At 44.5% G+C, this 19,747-nt stretch overlaps 1 protein-coding gene across 1 annotated transcript; it reads right to left on the bottom strand.

Annotated features, from left to right (window-relative positions):
- Positions 1-236: 236 nt before the first annotated feature.
- Positions 237-14,966, bottom strand: FCER1G (Fc epsilon receptor Ig). Its single transcript, XM_081173430.1, has 5 exons — positions 14,729-14,966; positions 6,274-6,365; positions 4,169-4,216; positions 3,399-3,419; positions 237-1,817 (listed from the first exon to the last, which is right to left on the bottom strand). The coding sequence occupies exons 1-5, from the start codon at positions 14,781-14,783 to the stop codon at positions 1,716-1,718; spliced, it is 318 nt and encodes a 105-aa protein (XP_081029556.1). The 5' UTR covers positions 14,784-14,966; the 3' UTR covers positions 237-1,715.
- Positions 14,967-19,747: the final 4,781 nt, after the last annotated feature.

Genomic DNA, 19,747 nt, shown 5'->3' with positions numbered 1-19,747 from the left:
GGTAGGTTGTGAAGGTAAAAGGGAGAGGGAAAGAAACATGCATGCCACTTTGAGCTCCTTGGAGGAAAAGGTGGGATATAAACGCAATAAAAATAAATAAATGAACAAACCCCAACTGAAACCCACAAATAAGCACGTTGCACAATTTATGATTACTATTCCTTCAGTATTTTGTGTTGGGGCAGGAGGTGTTGGACAGCAATGTAATAAAGAAACAGAGAGAGGCAGTGAACACATTGACTTTTCATTACATTTATTTATTTAGCATTTTCAGGGCTGCTTGCAACAAATAATAAAATCATATATATATCCAGAGCAATCTAGTGAAACAGACGAGGGCAGAGATAGTTGTCTCCTACATAATCAAATCAGCAACTTTTAAAACAGGCTTAGAAGGAGGATATTCTTGGTTGTACTGATCCTTAGGTCGTCTGCAGACTGTCAATATTTTGTGAGAAGGATTCAGGCACAAACTGGACAGGTAGGTAGGTTTAATTGAAGTGCAAATAAACTACTTTAAAAAACAACAACCCCACCCACAGAGAAAGACTTTTTGTGACATGGAAAGTGATCGGAAAGTACATTTAAAAGTGTGTGATGAACAAATGGCTAATGGGAAGATAAGTAAAGACAAGCAAACCGGAGGAGTGCACTTTGTCATATAGCCTTCCTGCAAACCAGAGGTGGTGTGGTCTGGGGTCACGGGGTTGGAGACCCTGCTACTATATCTGCAGCAAGGTCCAAGAAGAGTCCAGGAGTTGCCCAATCAGGGTGAAATGAGAGCATTTTATGCACTGAAAAGTCTTTTCACCCTTTCTGCCAAAAAGGCATACAGTAGGGCAAAGTATTCGTAAAAAAATTTATTTATTTAGTGAAAATAACATACAAAAATGCATAATGTTAGGGAAAATTTGTTGCAAAAATATCTATATTAGTCAAAGCTGCATACAAAAATATGTTAGGAGAATTCTCTACTCAGATGCTGATGATTTAAAAAATAAGAATCTTCAAATTAGGAACAAATTAGGAACAAAGGAAATATACCAAGTCAGACCATTGGTCTATCTAGCCACAGCTGTTCAGGATTTAATACAGGAGGCTCTTCCCCACTGTTGTGGAAATGTGGAGAAATGAAGACTGGGAAGATGAGGAACTTGGAGAACCAAAATGGACAAATTTGTTCATCTCTAACTCCCAGCCAGGAATCCTGATTGCACTTACATTGCTAAGCTATTGACATTTTGACATGATTTTCCAAACAAGCTATGGAAATGATATTTAAAAACAGCAGGAGAACAGAGCCATAAGTAGTATTATTTTTAAATACAGATTAATAAAAGCTAGCACTTCTTTCTTGCCCACCGTCAAGCTGTCCCGCTGTGGAAGACGTCAAATAGGCAAACATAAGGGTTGCTAATACAACAGGCAAGATCTGTGGTAGGCTGGGGAATCTGTGGTCTGCCATGAGTAGTAGGACTCCATCTCCCACCAGCCCCAGCCAGCATGGCCAACGGTCAGGGATGATGGGAGTTGTAGTCCAGCAACATCTGCAGGGCCCTTCTTGGTCTACTGCGCCATCAAAATCACTTTAAGTGATGTGCCGGCATATTCCATGCAGGTACAGCAAAGGGTGCAGAGACAGTCCTTCTTCTGATGTCAAAATATAGTTGCGTAATTTCAGGTGTTGAGAAGGGGGTCTCAACAAGACAGTGTTCCTATCCCACCAAGGTTTCTGCTTCTGCAGGCGGCTGCTCCTTCGGGTCAGTTTTGGGGCGTGTAAGAGTTTGATAAGTTGCGGGCTCATGAGGGCCAAGACCCTGTAATTGAAGAGAAAGAGAGACAGGTCAGGTAAAGCAAACATGCCTAAGTTAGGCGAAACTCACACTACAATGCATATGAAATTTCATGAGGATGGGCTGTTGTGGTGCTTTAAATGTACAGTGTGGATACCACCTGAGTGGAGCTGGCCTTCCCACCACCAGCACCCCGACTTTTAGAGAGGCGCAATTATGCCATCCCCTAACTTTTGTCATTCAAAGCCCCCAACACCCTGTCGAGGCGGATCTGAACTGAAAACTTTCTCCACAGTACCAAAAGCACATTGCTTCTTCCCTGTGGTCATTCTATTGTTCAGTAAAAAAAGACTTATTAACTGATTTAAAACACACACACACACAAACACACACACCTGGTTGGCAACAAGATTGATAGCATGATAAATAGATCACAAGTCTTCCAACTATAGTGAAAAAACACGGCTATATTTATAACCAGCCGCCATTTATACTTGATTTGATCTGCTTTTGAAGCTTGTTCACTACTTTAAGCATTAAAAACAACAACACAGGGATAGCCAACTGGGCCTGTGAGTACAGGATGCTGGACTAAAGCAGCTTTGGCCTGATTCAGCAGGTTCTACTTATGTCTTTACAGGATTAGGCAAATTTATGGGGGATTAGATTTATCAATCTAATGAAGGGACGCGGGTGGCGCTGCGAGTTAAACCACAGAGCCTAGGACTTGCTGATCAAAAGGTCGGTGGTTCGAATCCCTGCAACGGAGTGAGCTCCCGTTGTTCGGTCCCTGCTCCTGCCAACCTAGCAGTTCGAAAGCCTGTCAAAGTGCAAGTAGATAAATAGGTACCACTCCGGCGGGAAGGTAAACGGCGTTTCCGTGTGCTGCTCTAGTTCGCCAGAAGCAGCTTAGTCCTGCTGGCCACATGACCCGGAAGCTGTATGCCGGCTCCCTCGGCCAATAAAGTGAGATGAGCGCCGCAACCCCAGAGTTGGCCACGACTGGACCTAATGGTCAGGGGTCCCTTTACCCTTTAGATTTATCAGTGGCTATGGACTTCATCCAGTGCTGGAGGGGAATCACAAGGGGTAAGAGTTGCTGTTGAGCTCGGGACCTCAAACCCTCCAACATGCTGAGTGCATCTTCCCGGCTGTCTTCCCACACGAGTCGCGTGACCCACACAAGATTATGGAGCCAAAAATACGCGCTTTGGGGGGAACTGTGCTCTCTCACAACAGAACCATGCAAGATCATGGTCCACCCCAAAAGCTCTTTTTTCCAGGGTGAGATCTCAAAATAGCCACCATGCTCTCGCTGGGCGAAAATGGGATGTTCTGTTTTTTCCGGGACACTTGCTGGGTATAGGGGTTCCCTCGGGCATCTGGTCGGCCACTGTGAGAACAGGACATTGCACTAGATGGGCCATTGGCATGATCCCACAGCCAGGCTTTTGCTTTGTTCTTATGCCTGAAACCCAGGACAGCTTCTGCCAGTCAGTGTTGGCAGTAATGAGCTAGATGGAGCAGAGGTCTGGCTAAGATTGAAGGCAGCTTCCTGTGTTCCTATCCCAGCCCAGCCCCAGAAAATCGTTGGCAGACACTTACGGTATAGATTCCTTCCACTTTCTGCAAAAGAGGAAGACAGAGAATGGCATGAGATTTCCGAGGAACAGAAAGCGAAACAATATAATGCACCCCCTTCCCTTTCCCTTTCCCTTCTCTGCATCTTCACCAGTGTAAACACCAAACCTTTAAAGCTCATTCTTTCCCTCAAAGAATTCTGGGTGCTGTAGTTTACCCCTCACAAAGTTACAATTCCCAGAAACTCTTAGCAAACTACAGTGCCCAGAATTCTTTGAGGGAGGGAATATCACTCAAATGTGCTTTAAAGGAAGAATGCCCACCCACCAACCCTGCTCTTTTTTCAGAAGGGATGAAATAAAAGCAGAAGAAAAGACAAAAGCAAGGTTCAAGCCATGAATGTGTTAAATCTCTGTCTGGAGCAGCGAGGGTGCAAAAGCCACAATAACTTCTTTAAACAAATCAGTCTTCTTTGTCTACCCCCCTCATTTTTCTATGGTGCACGGGAACAACTCTTATGTCTTTAGCAGGCAGCAACACAACAGGTGCTGTTGTCCCCATTGCTCCATTCCTGTGCTAAGAAAAACACCTCCAGTTTTCTGCCTACAATTTCATTAACAGGTCTTAGGCCCTCTTTAATAAACACCAGGAACTGGAGTTTGGTACAGGTGCTGAGAATGGTTAGGAGACCAAGTCTGTCTGCTTCCAGCCTATCAGCCCGTCCTTAGCCTGACACGCTGCAAAATGCCATATAAATGCTAAATATTATTTAAGTGAAAGGAGCAAAGAGGCACCTCGTATTCGGAAGCAGGGGGAAGCTTCGATTTCCTTCGATATTGTATCTAAAGAGTTAAAAAATATAAACAGAGTCAAATAAATCATTTATAAACTTAAAGTAACAACAGACATTAATTCCACACAGCAAACGTCTCCCTCGTTTCTTTTTAATCCGTCTGAGTGTCACAGAAAGGCCATTCACTAACTATGGAGCAACTTGTGGAGAGACAGCCTGCAGTTTAACAAACTGAAGGACATTGTCCTCTTTCTATGCTCCTTCCGATGGAAACATGGACATGGGACAGACACACCCCTGCTTTAAGTCGTTTGCATACGGTCTTCTCATGTATATTATTTACTTCAAAGCTCTTTCGTGATGAAACATCTGATTACCGGAACAACGTCTGAGCACTGAACCAACTGATATATCACAGGTGGACTCTTTATTTTCTGCGTTTGCCGTTGTGTGAGATAAAACCTATTTGGGAAAGAAACTACTCTTGCCATTTTTAGGGGCGTCCATATTTAGGGACGTTTATTGTTTGTTCACAAATAGTTGCCTTGGTGATATTATCTTGTGTCGATTGCAGTGGTTTGAGTGGCAGATTTAAGCTGCAGAGACCCAGGTTCAAATTCCCACTCAAGCCATGAAGTTTGAGGGTGACCCTGGGCTCATTCTCATTCACTAATTCTCACACACACATGCGCACTCATGCCTCATCTGAACTGTTCATTTAAAGTCAGTATCCAATCACTTTAAACAGTTGTTGCTTCCCCCAGAGAATCCTGGGAACTATAGTTTATCAAGGCACTTGAGGGTTGTTAGGACAACCTCTATTCCACTCACAGAGCTATAATTCCCAAAGTGGTTTAGCAATCAATCCCTCCTCACAGGGAATTCTGGGAATTGTAGCTCTGTGGGGGAATGTGGGGTGTGGGTGTGTGTACTGTAACAACCATAAGCTCCCTTAGCAAACAACATTTTCCTAGGATTCTTTGGACAAAGCCATGACAGTTTAAAGGGCTTCTTTCAATGTCTGGCGCAGATGTCGCCAAAGTATGGTGTATCTCACAGGGTTCTAGTGAGAATAAAACAGGAAGGAAGGAAAAACAATGTACCTCGGGTTACAGACGCTTCAGGTTACATACGCTTCAGGTTACAGACTCCGCTAACCCAGAATTAGTACCTCGGGTTAAGAACTTTGCTTCAGGATGAGAACAGAAATCTTGCTCCGGTGGCACGGCGGCAGCAGGAGGCCCCATTAGCTAAAGTGGTGCTTCAGGTTAAGAACAGTTTCAGGTTAAGTACGGACCTCCGGAACAAATTAAGTACTTAACCCGAGGTACCACTGTATGCTGCTCTAGCTCCACCAAGGAAGGGTGCGATTTATTATTATTATTATTATTATTATTATTATTATTATTATTATGGTAAATAAATACAGCCAGTAAGGCAACATTTAAATGGCAGCAACTCTTTAAATTATGTGTTCATGAAGCAGTATTCGTTTACTTAGATATTCTGCACATTAGGTCCCTGCCCTGCAGGAGCTTACAATCCACATCGTTTTGGCCAGTGGGAAGAGACCGAGGCTGCATCCACACAGTACATTTAAAGTAGTATCATACCGTTTTAAAGCACTCTGATTAAAGTGGTATGGTACTGTTTTAAATGTATAGTGCAGATAGGGGCTAAAGAACCCTAAGACGGGAGAGCAGGATGAGGCCTTGAAGATGCCCAGCAACAAGTCAGCAGTTGGATAGCAGACTAAGCAGGCACAAAGCACAACTCCCAATGGTATGGTGTCTTTCCACCCTATTTAAATTACAGTATTATTATTTTTAATTGCATTATGCCTATAAGTTAGCATATACAAATTGAATGGAAATCGCTGCCTTCTTTTTCAGTGATGCACAGGAGAGGATCTTTTGTGGCACATTCATACATTTATTCGTGAAGAAATTGATAAATGAACTTCTCCCTGCAAAAAACCCACTTCTGTGACAAATTTCCTTCAGTTGACTGATGCGTACGTCATTTAACTTTTAGATCACCCGTCCCTTGCATTAAGATCAAGACATATGCATCTCAGAGAGCCATTTAATAAAAAAAAAGACTTACCTTCAGCCGGCAGTACAGGAACGTGAGGATTATACCATAGACAAACAGGATCCCATCCAAGACGTAGCACAACTGAGGTTCCCTCAGCGCCTCTGCAGGGAAACAAGGTGCATTTTGTTACTTCTTCAATAATAATAATAATAATAATAATAATAATAATAATTTATTATTTATACCCCACCCATCTGGCTGGGCTTCCCCAGCCACTCTGGGCGGCTTCCAAAAAAATACTAAAACACTGCAATACATCAAACATTAAAAGCTTCCCTAAACAGGGCTGCCTTCAGATGTCTTCTAAAAGTCTGGTAATTGTTGTTCTCTTTGACATCTGATAGGAGGGCGTTCCACAGGGCAGGTGCCACTACCGAGAAGGCCCTCTGCCTGGTTCCCTGTAACTTGGCCTCTCGCAGTGAGGGATTCGCCAGAAGTCCCTTGGTGCTGGACCTCAGTGTCCGGGTAAAACGATGGGGGTGGAGACGCTCCTTCAGATATACTGGACCAAGGCCATTTAGGGCTTTAAAGGTCAGCACCAACACTTTGAATTGTGCTCAGAAACGTACTGGGAGCCAATGCAGGTCTTTCAAGGTCTTCGAAACTGCGCCACCAGCCTGCGCATACTGGATTTGTTCTTAATGTTGGAACATCAGGACAGCTCCCTTCTGGATCAGGCCAAAGGCCCATCTAGGCCCCATGTGCTGGTCCCGGGAGGAAGGTTACAGTTATCGTAGTCCAAGTTCAGTCCTGAGTCACTAGCCTGGAAACAGTTCACAAGGAGTGAGGCGAGGTCCAAAGCAGGAGGTCGGGCGGGAACAGGCAGGCTGGAAGGTCAGAAGCAGGAAGCCGGGCGGGGAACAGGAACACTGGAAGGTCAGGTCTGGGTCCAGGTAGGAGCAGGTACTCGATGACGACGTTGCTTCCGCAACCTGGGGCCGGGCTGACTGGCCTTTATCTTCTCTGAGGCCAGGGGCGGTCCCGGCCCCCAGGAGCCCCGCCTCTCCTGGCCTTAAGGCGAGCACTCCTCCTGGGAGAAACCAGTTCCCTTCGCCTCTCTGCCCTGAGCCTCTGCAGTTCAGGAGAGGCTGAAGGGTTACTGGGCCCAGGGGGAGACTCACCTGTAGGCACTGAGTCCTCAACCACCTCCGGAGCCAGAGTGGATTCACCTGGTGCCTGCTGCTGAGGATCCGGCACAGGTGTAGGTGTCTCAGAATCAAGGCCCTGCCCCAGTTCAGCCGGCCCTGGAGGCGGGGACTCCTGTGCAGGCTGGGATTCCTCTGGTTCATCCTCTGAATTGGAATCCCAGGCCATCACACCCCATTTACACCTTACATTTAAAGCAGAATCATACCCCTTTAAAAAGTCATGGTTTTCCTCAAAGGATTCTGGGCGCTATGGTTTGTTGTGGGTGCTGAGAGTTGTTTTGTTTTAAATAATGTTATAATTTGTATGCATTTGTTTCTTAATTTAATCCTTTTACATCGTTTTGTATGATTTGTGGCATTTTATGTATTGTGATTTGTTGCTATTTTTATCGATTATAGATGAGTAATTCTTTATTGTAATAAGTGTAAACTGTCTAATTATTATTTGCTGTTGTTTTAGTGTTTACTGTTGGATTCTAATGCATCATTGCATATTGCTTTATTTGGTATAAGTTGTTTATTTTAAAGTTATTGTAACTTTTTATATAGGATCTGACTGTTACTACTAATGTTTGATGTTTTATTATGATTAATTTTGTGTGTGTTGGAAGCCGCCCAGAGTGGCTGGGGCAACTCAGCCAGTTGAGTGAGGTATAAATAAAATTATTATTATTATTAGTGCTTTTTTTCTTTCAAAAATGTTGAGGGGTACTCTCATTTTCCTACTCATATTGAAATACTGCCCCTCAATGAGGCCAAACTTAGAGTCACAAAATGTTTAGGAGTATGCGTACCCTTGCGTCCCCCCAGAAAAAAGCACTGATAACAATAATAAGAAGCCCCTTTCCCCCTCACAGCTCTCATACATTTCTTCTTTGAAAAAAGGGACGTCCTATTCCATACGCTCCAAAGTTTCTCTGATGAAAATAGGGATGTCCTATTGAGAGTCCCATGGACTGCAAGAAGATCAAACCTCTCCATTCTGAAGGAAATCAGCCCTGAGTGCTCACTGGAAGGACAGATCCTGAAGCCGAGGCTCCAATACTTTGGCCACATCATGAGAAAAGAAGACTCCCTGGAAAAGACCCTGATGTTGGGAAAGATGGAGGGCACAAGGAGAAGGGGAGGACAGAGGACGAGATGGATGGACAGTGTTCTCGAAGCTACCAGCATGAGTTTGACCAAACTGCGGGAGGCAGTGGAAGACAGGAGTGCCTGGCGTGCTCTGGTCCATGGGGTCACGAAGAGTCGGACACGACTAAATGACTAAACAACATTTCTCTGGTAGCATGAATAGTAGAATTATAGATTCCTAGATCTATAGAAAGGATCTCGAGGGTCACCCTTGCGATAGAGGAATACGCAGGTGGCACATCAGGGGATCAAACCCGCGAGCTTTGCGTTACCAGCACCATGCTCCAAACCAACTGAGCTAACTGCTGCCCTTGGTGAAACTCACGGGAAAACAGCCCCAAATCTTACACTGGACACTTGGTGCCCCTCACTCTGGAATATAGCTATAATGGAGAAAATCAAATTTGAGATTTCAACAAGGACTAGAACCTCCAGACGCTTTTTATATGATTTGGTATTCCTTTATTACATTATACTACAGAGCCTGCATTTTCAGGACAACAGTACTATTTTTATAGAAAAGGAGATGCCAGAACTCACCACTAGCACCTCCCTTGTTCTCTTATAATGGCAATGGCTTATATTGAGAGGTGCTGGAACTGAGTTCTGGTGAGTTCAAGCTGGGGGGGGGGGAAAGCCCTGACAAAACCATATCGTCACAAGCCTGGTAAATTTGGAACTATACTTGTTGGCAGCATTTCCCCCCCTAACTTTTTTCTTTCATGACATGGTCTGTGTGACTTGGGCTGCATCTACACACAGGGGGGGGGGGACACTATAAATAAGTCAGAAATTAAATTGTTACAAGAAAAGAAAAACGCTACGGAAAATTGAACAAAATTATTTTTGTTCTCCAGCGTTATCTAGTGTTGCACGTTTATAAGACATTCAAAACGCAGTTTATTGACTAGGTGAGTACAGTGTTACCTTGGTTCTCAAACGCCTTGGTACTCAAACAACTTGGAACCCAAACACTGCAAACCTGGAAGTAAGTGTTCTGGTTTGCAAACTTCTTTCGGAAGCCGAACGTGCTCCATTTTGAGTGTCACACTTCTGATTTGAGTGCCACACTTCCATTTGAGTGTTACACTGAGGTCTGTCTGTTTTTGCAATTTATTTTGCATTTTTGTTTTTGTGGCTTTTTTGTTTTGTTTCTGTGCCTGTGTGGAACCCAGTTTAGCCACTGATCGATTGATTGTGTGACTGTAGTACATTGTTTATTGCTTTTATTTTATGGATCAGTGGTCTCGTTAGATAGTAAAATTCATCTTAAATTGCTGCTTTAGGGGTTGTTTTTAAAAGTCTGGAACGGATTAACCCATTTTGCATTTCTTCCTATGGGAAAGCGCACCTTGGTTTTGGAACGCTTTGGTTTTGGAACGGACTTCTGGAATGGATTAAGTTTGAGAACCAAGGTACCCCTGTACTTGTACACAGGACCAAGTTTTTAAAGTCTATTAGTATAATGTGTGTGTGTAATGACAAGCCTGTTTCTGTAAGTATTCGTTCCAGGGACCCAAAGAAGGGATAAAGAGCTGAGCACATAAATTAGCTGCTATCGCCTTTTTGTGGTGATGAAAAAGCATCAGATTAGCAAACACTTCGCTAAACCACAGGTAGCAGTAGCAGCAGATCTCATACCACTGATAGGACACAAATGTAAAGTGTAGAGGGTGGGGCGGGGGGGGAGAGCAGAGAGGCTACGCAGCTCCTGTGATCTGAGACCACCAACACTTTACAGGGCAATGTGTACGCACGGGATATCTATTTTGGATGCCTCTGCTAGAGATGTGGGCAAGCCGCCCTGTCTTTCCCAGAACAGGTTTTGGACAGCACACAAGATGGTGATTTTTTAGAAGCTTCAGAAATAACTGTATTAAGAGAAGGCTGGATTAAGACCGTTAGAGAACCAAAGCACTGAAAATATTATGATGGGCCGCCCATACGTAATTCAAAATAAAAACAATATGGAATTGTATTTTTTCAAATGATACTTTACTTACATGCATGCTGAAAATAAAATAGATTGTTTCTAGATTTTCCAATTGCAAAATTCAGCGCTTCCCCCCTTAATTAAATGTTGATTTTTTTTTTTAATCTCTTTGTTTGCATGCCCCTGCTTGCTGGTGTCCTAAGCACTTGCTTAGTCTGCTTTTGCAGCACTGTATTAAGCCTATAAATGGTGAAAGCTGAACGGTATCTCATTGAATTATGGGTACAGCAGAATTTGGACAATTTCATTGTCAGAAAAATGAACTGATGTGGCTAAAATGGTTCAGGGAAGGTCAGACAAGGATCCTTTCCGTACTGATTCCTTACCTTTTATTCAATATATTAATAGTTCTAATAAAGCAAGGAAGCCACTTCACGCACATGGCTAGCTCTGGAGAGATGATAATTTCAGTATTTGGCCCTCACAGTTTTTGCCTTGTGTTATTTACATTCTTTGGAAATCTTTGGGATATTTTGGATTCCATACTTGTATTTTCTGTTCTGTTTATGTGCATTCTGTTCTCGGTTCTTATTGGTTACATAAAATTAAATAAAAAGACATTTAAAAATAAATAATTGTATTACTTCGGACAAGGGGTGGGAGTGGGAATTGACTTCAGCTTGTATTTCAGACTTACCAGATTTGCTGCTTCTGAAACGATACACAAGTCGAAACACAACCACCATGTGAAATTTGCATTCATCAAATTTTTGAAATGCAGTTCTCCAGACAAGTGATGTGTACAAAAAAAATGCACAGATGGGGGTCCGTGTGTTGAGATTCCTGCATGGCTGAGGATAGGTCTAGATGGCCCTTGAGATCCCTTCCAGCTCCACAATTCTACGTTTCTATTACTAGGGTAAATTGTGTGTCTAAAATGCATGTGTTACTAAAAGCAATTTACAAAACTGCATCGCATATGGGGAAGTGGCTTTGCAAAAACGTGTATGTAGACAAAACGGCACAGAAAAATACATACATGAGGGCAATGCACTTAAATATACAGTGGTACCTCAGGTTAATTTGTTCTGGAGGTCTGTTCTTAACCTTAAACTGTTCTTAACCTGAAGCACCACTTTAGCTAATGGGGCCTCCTGCTGCTGCCGCTGCGCGATTTCTGTTCTCATCCTAAAGCAAAGTTCTTAACCCGAGATACTATTTCTGGGTTAGCGGAGTCTGTAACCTGAAGCGCCTGTAACCCAAGGTACCACTGTATATATATATATATATATATATATATATATATTCACAAGCTGATGGAGAACTGAAGACTGGGAAAAGGAGAAACTCAGCGAAACCTAAATTGCATAGCTGTCAAGTGTCCCTTATTTGGCGGGACAGTCCCTTATCCCAGAGCCATGTCCCGCTGCTATCCCTTATTGATGAGGCTTCATTTGGCTGCTGGCAGTGCTTTCTGCCTTTGGCTCAGAGGGGCTCAGAAGTTGAACATACCTGTGCCCGGAAAATCCCTTCTTTTGGCTGCAGATCCCTTATTTTCGAGGCTGCTGGTCCCTTATTTTCAAATCTGTAAGTTGACAGCTATGCTAAATTGACACAATTGCCCATCCCTGTTGTGGAAACTGCTCTATGCTATTGCTGAGCATTGTCTACCTGTGCTGTTTGGCAGCTGATCTCCGGGGTCCTGCCTTTCCTATTCCTACCCAGAGACGATGCCAGGGATTGATGCTGGGCCCTTTTGTACACAAAGCACATGATCTATGGCTGAGCTACAATATTACAGACTGTGCCTTAGCCTGGTGCTGCACAGGGAGCATCTTCTACCAAGCCAGACCACTGACCCACCAAGCTCAGTATTGTCTACACTGACTGGCAGCAGCTCTTGAGGGTTTTCAGACAGGCGTTTCCACCTATCCTAGCTGGAGATGTTGGGGATTAAATTTGGGACCTTCCACCTGCAACACAAATATTCTACCACTTGGCCACATCCCCTTGATCCTGCCATGAGCACAGTGGAACAAAATCCGAAAGCCGCAGAGAGGCAGGAACAGACAAGGTGTGGGGTGCCCCTTTTAAGAATCGAAACTCCTGCCTGTCATCTGGTTTGAGCAGGCGATGGTTGTGCCCGATGGTGACCCTTGTTAAGGGAATCAGTTTTGCTTTCCTAGAAGAGACCCATGTTCTCCTTTCAAGTTTAGAGGCTGTACGTCAGGGCTAGGCAGCCTAAGGCCCGGGGACAGGATGTGGCCCAGTCGCCGTCTCAATCCGGCCCGCAACTGGCCTCTAATACAAGAAAGTTTACCATACTGTAAAACTTGGCACCCCTCCCAAAATAAACCTCCCTCTTTTTGTGGATGGCAGAAACAGATCCTTTATCTTAGCACAACGATGCTATCTAGCAATTGACTAGATAGACTACAAAAGGAGTAAACTGGCTGGCACATTAGTTTTCATTAAGCAGGGCCTAACTTGTAGTGTTAGTGAACATGTGCCGTCATCTCTGCAATCCTATACATGGGGTTCTGGCCAATGCTAGCTACTCAGAGTAGACCCATGGAGATTAATTGACATGGCTAACTTAGGTTCATTAATTTCCATATGCCCACCCTGAGAAGAAATTAGTTGGTTGTATCTAATGTTGCTCAGAAGTGTGTGCCACTGAGTTCAGTCACGATTACCATGCCCTCCAACATTTCTCCGATGAAAACAGGGATGTCCCATTCCATAATGATAATTTTACTATTTATGCTCCTTGCATCTTATTGGGTTGCCCCAGCCACTCTGTGCAGCTTCCAACATATATGAAAACTTAATAAAGCATTAAACATTTAAAAAACTTCCCTATACAGGATCGCCTTCAGACAGCTTGGGGGGTCAGATAACTCCATACCCTCCAACATTTCTTCAGTGAAAATAGGGACATCCTAAGGAAAAGTGGGACATTCTGGGATCAAATCAGAAACCGGGACAGCTTCTCCAAATCAGGGACGTCCCTGGAAAATAGGGACACGTGGAGGGTCTGGTTTACACTCATGTAAGTGGATATGCAGGATTGCAGTCTCACAGATTAAAGAATTCCTAAGTGGATCAGTATCCCCTTTTTTAATTGGTCAAAATATAAACAGTTGCATGTTACTAAAAATTCAATACAAATGCCTTTCCACATACCATTTAAGGTACGAATTTAGCACTTCCACTTAGAAAGGCCATATTTAAGGGATTTCCCACCCCTCCATTCCCTGACCCAGGGATGGGGGGGGGGATGTGAGGGGTAACAACAACCAAGCGTGGTCTTACAGTCCCACCACATGAAACTGACCTTATTGCTTGATCAAATGAAACTTTAGTTGATTAATCTACCAAGTCAGGCTTGCAACACAGCTGTACAGCAGAATCGGCATGTTTGGTGGGGGGGGGTATTGGTTATAGTGGAGGCCTAGCAGTTTTTTTTGGGGGGGAGATTCAAACATCCTACCCCACCCCACCCCCATCAACCACTTTCTTTCTCAGCCTAAACTACCTCACTGGGTTGTTGTGAAAATAGAACAGAGGAGGGCCATTTTTTCTGCCACCCTGAACATCTGAGGTGGAGAATGTAATTAGTTACAAGTTGTTGTAAACACACAGTGGGTTTAAAGTGAGGCAAACTTAGTGGCTGCTATTATTGTTGCAATTTATTATTATTATATACTACTATTATTATTATTATTATTATTATTATTATTATTATTATTATTATTATTATTATTATATTTCCAATTAGTGTACTTATATCCCTCCTTTCTCCTGGAGAAACATTTAAAAATGTATACGTAAAATACAAAGCAATAAAGACAAATGAGTTAAAAGCAATAATTAAAATACATCAGAACACAATCCTGATGTATTTTTAGAGGTCCGGCAATTAAAGTCCAGTTTGCCCTGACAAAGAGACCCAGCGATCAGCACTCTCAGCCCCGTCATTTTCAAAAGCCTGTCCGAACAGGGCGCACTGAACCTGCCGGCAGATGGATAACAAGGAGGGATCCGGTCTGACCTGTCTTGGGAGGGAATTCCGCAATATGGGAGCAGCCACAGAAAAGGCTCTCCCTCCTGCCACCGTCTCCCAGGCCTCTGATGTCGCTAGGACTGAGGGAAGGCGTTGATTTCTCAAACCTACAATCTCCGTTCACTTCTCTTTTTGTGCGGAAAGATGAGCAAAAGGCCATTTCTCCCAGCCCACCCGCTTTACCTGCTTCCTCCGCTGCCAGGAGAACCAGGAGGGCTGTCAAAATGTACACCTTCATCCTGGAGAGGGACCAGGTCCAGTCGAGTGGCAGAGCTTCCCTCCCCAACGGGCAAGGTCAAGGCAGACGCAAGGCGAGAGCGGCTGGCTGAATCCGGCTTGCCTACGCCTTCCTCCCAAGACAGGAGTGTCCAGCGTCTCAGCTGAGCTTCTGCTCTGCAGCGCTCAAGTCTTCAGCAGGACTGCCCACCAACCACAGAACACATGCTTTCCTGCTTTTGAGGCCGTAAACTTCTCGCTTCATGATAGCCGATCATCGGGCTCAGCCTGAAGTTCCCCTTTCTCCAGTTCAGGAACTGAGAAGCATGCAGTCCAGGGAGGAGGAGAAGAAGAAGGGATTATTATTATTATTATTATACTACCCAGCATCTGTATATCTCAGGACGGTTCACAACATAATTGCCACTCCCCGAGTATCTAAGGAAAATCGGCTAAGCCCGAATGCACCCATATTGAGATGGGAATTGCAAATGGTCAACCACCCTGTTTTAAGCGGGACATCCCAGAATTACAGAAACCATTCCTGCTTCTGATTGGATCCTGGAATGTCCCATTTTTTGGCCTGTCACTCTGGTGCAAGTCTGGTGCAAGATCCTATTTAATAATACAGTGGTACCTCGGGTTACAGACGCTTCAGGTTACAGACTCCGCTAACCCAGAAATATTACCTCGGGTTAAGAACTTTGCTTCAGGATGAGAACAAAAATCGCTCAGCAGCAGTGGAAGGCCCCATTAGCTAAAGTGGTACCTCAGGTTAAGAACGATTTCAGGTTAAGAACAGACCTCCGGAACAAATTAAGTACTTAACCCGAGGTACCACTGTATACCCTGTCTCTTTGACTGGGTTGCCCCAGCCACTCTGGGCTGCTTCCAACCTATATAAAAACATCTTTTTAAAAAAGGTAAAGGACCCCTGACAGTTAAGTCCAGTCGCGAAGGACTCTGGGGTTGTGGCGCTCATCTCGCTTTACTGGCCAAGGGAGCCGAAGTTTGTCCGCAGTTTTTCCGGTCATGTGGCCAGCATGACTAAGCCGCTTCTGGTGAAACCAGAGCAGCGCACTGAAACGCCGTTTACCTTCCCGCCGGAGCGGTACCTATTTATCTACTTGCATTTTGACATGCTTTCGAACTGCTAGGTTGGCAGGATTCAAACCGCCGACCTTCTGATTGGCAAGCCCAAGGCTCAGTGGTTTACAGCACAGCGCCACCCGCATCCCATATAAAAACATAATAAAGCATTAAACATCAAATAACTTCCCGATACAGGGCTGCCTTCAAATGTCTTCTAAAGGTTGTATAGTTACTTATCCCCTTGGCTCGGGGGTTGCATAACTCCAGCCCTGCAACATTTATCTGATGAAAATAGGGATATCCTAAGCAGAAGTGGGATGTTCTGGGATCAAATCAGAAACCGGGATGGCTTCTGTAAATCCCTGGAAAATAGGAACACTTGCAGGGTGTGCATTTAAAACACTATAACACCACTTTAAACAGTCGTGGATCTCCCACAAAGAATAATGGGAGCTGACCTTGGTAAATGTGCTGTAAGTAAATGTGCACGTCTATTTCTCTCACAGAGCTAATTCCCCAGTGTTTCATGGGGAAAGGGATTGAATGTTAAGCCAATCTGTGAATTCTACAGACCCAGCGTTTTTTGGCCTACTTCTGAGTAAGCCGTCCCTGACACTCTTTCAGTGTATAAGGCTCCGCCTCTTGAACTTTCCCATTGCTGAAAATACAGATCTCAGTGCTTTAGCTTGGTTTGCTGAGACTACACGGCACCTTGAACTCTGATTTCGGGAAAGTGTTTTGGTAAAAGCCTTTACCCTCCTTGAACTGAGGCCTTCGCACCTGAGAGCATTCCCCCTCCTCCAGGGTATGCGACCATATTTTGAGTACTGTACCAAAATATTTCATAGACAGTTAACTGCATTTTATACTGTAGGCTCCTCAGGGCAGAGATCCCTTACTCTGAAGGCTCTATATGCCAGCTTCTCCTGAACCTGGTGCCCTCAAGATGTTTTGAACTACAGCTCCCATGAGTCTCCATCAGCACTGCTGGCTGTAGTCCAACATATCTGGAGGGTATAAAACAAATAAATTACACCCTTGAGGACAGGCTCCGTTGTGTCTATTCACTGTCTTTGTTTCCTAAAAAAAATTAATAGCTTTAATGCATTTTCCAGGCTATTCAAAGAAGATGGCAACAGCTCACATCTCAACTGAGCAATTCATTTACTTGAGAGTTCCCTACATTTTTAAAAAAGGATAACAGGCGGCGCCAGTAAATGGATGCTTTAAACCCAGAAAGATACAGAGTGAAAAAAAAAGTTGCAAAAGTGCTTCTCTCTTGCTTGCCGGTCTTTCCCTTCCCCTACAAAAACAGCCTCAATGTGTGTGGGGGCAGGGGAGTGAAATCAGATATTGGTATCTGATTTATCACATTCAGCATCTGGAAATTTTGAAATTGCCTATTCTTGAGAGTTTCCATCCAAGGCAGGCAGCAGAGGAGCTCTGTCTGCTTCAGAGAGAGAGAAAAAAAAAATACTCTTGCTTTCCTTTGGACGTTTGCCTGCCTGCCTGCCTGCCTGCCTTCAAATTAGGCCCACAGTGTGAACGCTGAGAGACTCATTGCACGGTACCCACAGAAGCCACAAATCCTCCAATATAGGCATACGCTTCAGCTGGCTTCAGCCAACCAAAGCAAAACACTTTTCTTCTTCTTTTTGGAAGATGTGCCGCAGACTAAGGGTGGCAAAGGTCTCTTGATGCCTAGTGCTGGTCCTGTATCAGGTGCCAAATAATGCTCCTTTCACACTTCTTTAAAAAAACCCACAGCAACCTTTTAGTGTGGCTCCAGCTATACTTTGGAACTCCCTGCCTCTTGATGTTAGGCAGGGGCCTCTGCTGTACTCTTTCCGGCGCCTGCTTAAAACACCGTTGTTTGGGCAAGACTATCCAGAGATGTTAGACTACTGCCATGTGTTTGGTTCTCTTTTATCTTACTGTTGATTTGAATTGTATTTTCAGCATTCTTAAGTACTTGCTTTTGACTGTCTTTTATTGATATTATTTTTGTTTTGTTTTGCTACATAAATGAAATTTGGAACGTGGCAAAAACTGGGCAGTGGGGTGGGGCAGAGAGTAAAGGCTGTAGAATGAACATAAACACTCTTTACGTTTTGCATTCAGACATAATTATGGTCATAGGATTATGGGACGCAGGTGGTGCTGTGGGCTAAACCACAGAGCCTAGGACTTGCCGATCAGAAGGTCAGCGGTTCGAATCCCCGTGACGGGGTGAGCTCCCGTTGCTCGGTCCCAGCTCCTGCCAACCTAGCAGTTCAAAAGCACGTCAAAGTGCAAGTAGATAAAGAGGTACCGCTCCAGCGGGAAGGTAAACGGCGTTTCCGTGTGCTGCTCTGGTTCGCCAGAAGCACCTTAGTCATACTGGCCACATGACCCGGAAGCTGTACACCGGCTCCCTCGGCCAATAAAGCGAGATGAGCGCCGCAGCCCCAGAGTTGGCCACGACTGGACCTAACGGTCAGGGGTCCCTTTACCTTTACCTATGCCATCTTTGGCAGGGGGCGATTTCTGAGATGCTGTGAAACAAGGCTCTCCAGCCTGAGTTGCAAACCACAAGTCCATTACTGCTTCAGGTGTCAGGATTGTACTTTCTTTGTGTATGCGTGAGAGTGACCCTTTGCATGTGGGTTGCAAGATTGTTGAGTGTGAGCAGTTTATGTATGAATGGTTGACTCACGACTTCAAGCAATGGTCATAGAGGTTGCAGGAAATGGATGGCGAGATTGGAGAAATTATTGAAATTTTATATTATACTGCCTTGTCGTGGTCTCTGGTTTTATGTCCCTTCTCTTGCGGGGGCCCAATTAGTGCCATTGGCTTCCGTTAAGAGTTTGGGTGTAATCCTTGACGCCTCCCTTTCCATGGAGGTGCAAGTCACAGCAACAGCCAAGGCGACATTTTTCCACCTTCGCCGCACCAAGCAGTTGGTCCCTTACCTTTCCCGCCCCGACCTGGCCACAGTGATCCATGCAACAGTCATCTCCAGGCTTGACTACTGTAACTCGCTCTACGCGGGGCTGCCCTTGAAGCTGTCCCAGAAACTCCAGCGGGTACAGAATGCTGCAGCGAGGCTCCTCACAGGGTCTCTGCCATGGGAGCATATTCATCCAGTGCTTTTCAAGCTGCACTGGCTCCCGGTGGAGTACAGGGTCAGATTTAAGGTGCTGCTTTTGACCTTTAAAGCCCTTCACGGCCTAGGACCCTCGTACCTACGGGACCGCCTCGCCTGGTATGCCCCACGGAGAGCCTCAAGGTCCATAAATAACAACACCCTAGTGGTCCCAGGCCCTAAGGAAGTTAGATTGGCTTCAACCAGAGCCAGGGCCTTTTCAGCACTGGCCCCAACTTGGTGGAACGCTCTGTCTCATGAGACCAGGGCCCTGCAGGATCTGATCTCTTTCCGCAGGGCCTGTAAGACAGAGTTGTTCCGCCTGGCCTTTGGATTGGAGCCAATTTGATTCCCTCTGCCCCCTTTTTCTTTTTTCTTTTCCTTCTCCTGCAATGAGGCTCCATTTTAATATTTTAATGTTCCATTATTTTAATGTTGTATTTTATTTTTGTTTTTAAGTTGTAATCACTCATCTTGTTTTTATTATTGCTTGTAAGCCGCTCTGAGCCCGGCCTTGGCTGGGGAGGGCGGGGTATAAATAAAAAATTATTATTATTATTATTATTATGTTTATGGATATTTTTGTATTTTGTTATGTGAACCATTTGACACAATTTTACTGAACTTACCATATTTCTTTTGCGTATTTGCCTACTGCAAACTGCTTCAAGATGTTTCAAGGCAGTATGACATAGTGGTTAGTGTGGGACTAGGAGGTAAGTGACCAGGCTTCGAATCTTTACTCTGCCATGAGACTCAATGGGTGA

This window comes from Podarcis bocagei (genome assembly GCF_964188305.1).
Source record: "Podarcis bocagei genome assembly, chromosome: 16".
In the NCBI taxonomy this organism is placed as follows: domain Eukaryota; kingdom Metazoa; phylum Chordata; class Lepidosauria; order Squamata; family Lacertidae; genus Podarcis; species Podarcis bocagei.
This window is presented reverse-complemented; position numbering and strand designations above follow the sequence as displayed.

Bases quoted from the DNA above. Each gene is read 5' to 3' on its own strand.
- FCER1G (XM_081173430.1), bottom strand. From the start codon at position 14,783: ATGAAGGTGTACATTTTGACAGCCCTCCTGGTTCTCCTGGCAGCGGAG. The intron at 6,366-14,728 runs GTAAAGCGGGTG...GTTTCCCTGCAG, and splicing joins CCTGGCAGCGGAGGAAGCAG to AGGCGCTGAGGGAACCTCAG. The intron at 3,420-4,168 runs GTGCCTCTTTGC...CCTCTTTTGCAG, and splicing joins CCCCTGCTTCCGAATACGAG to AAAGTGGAAGGAATCTATAC.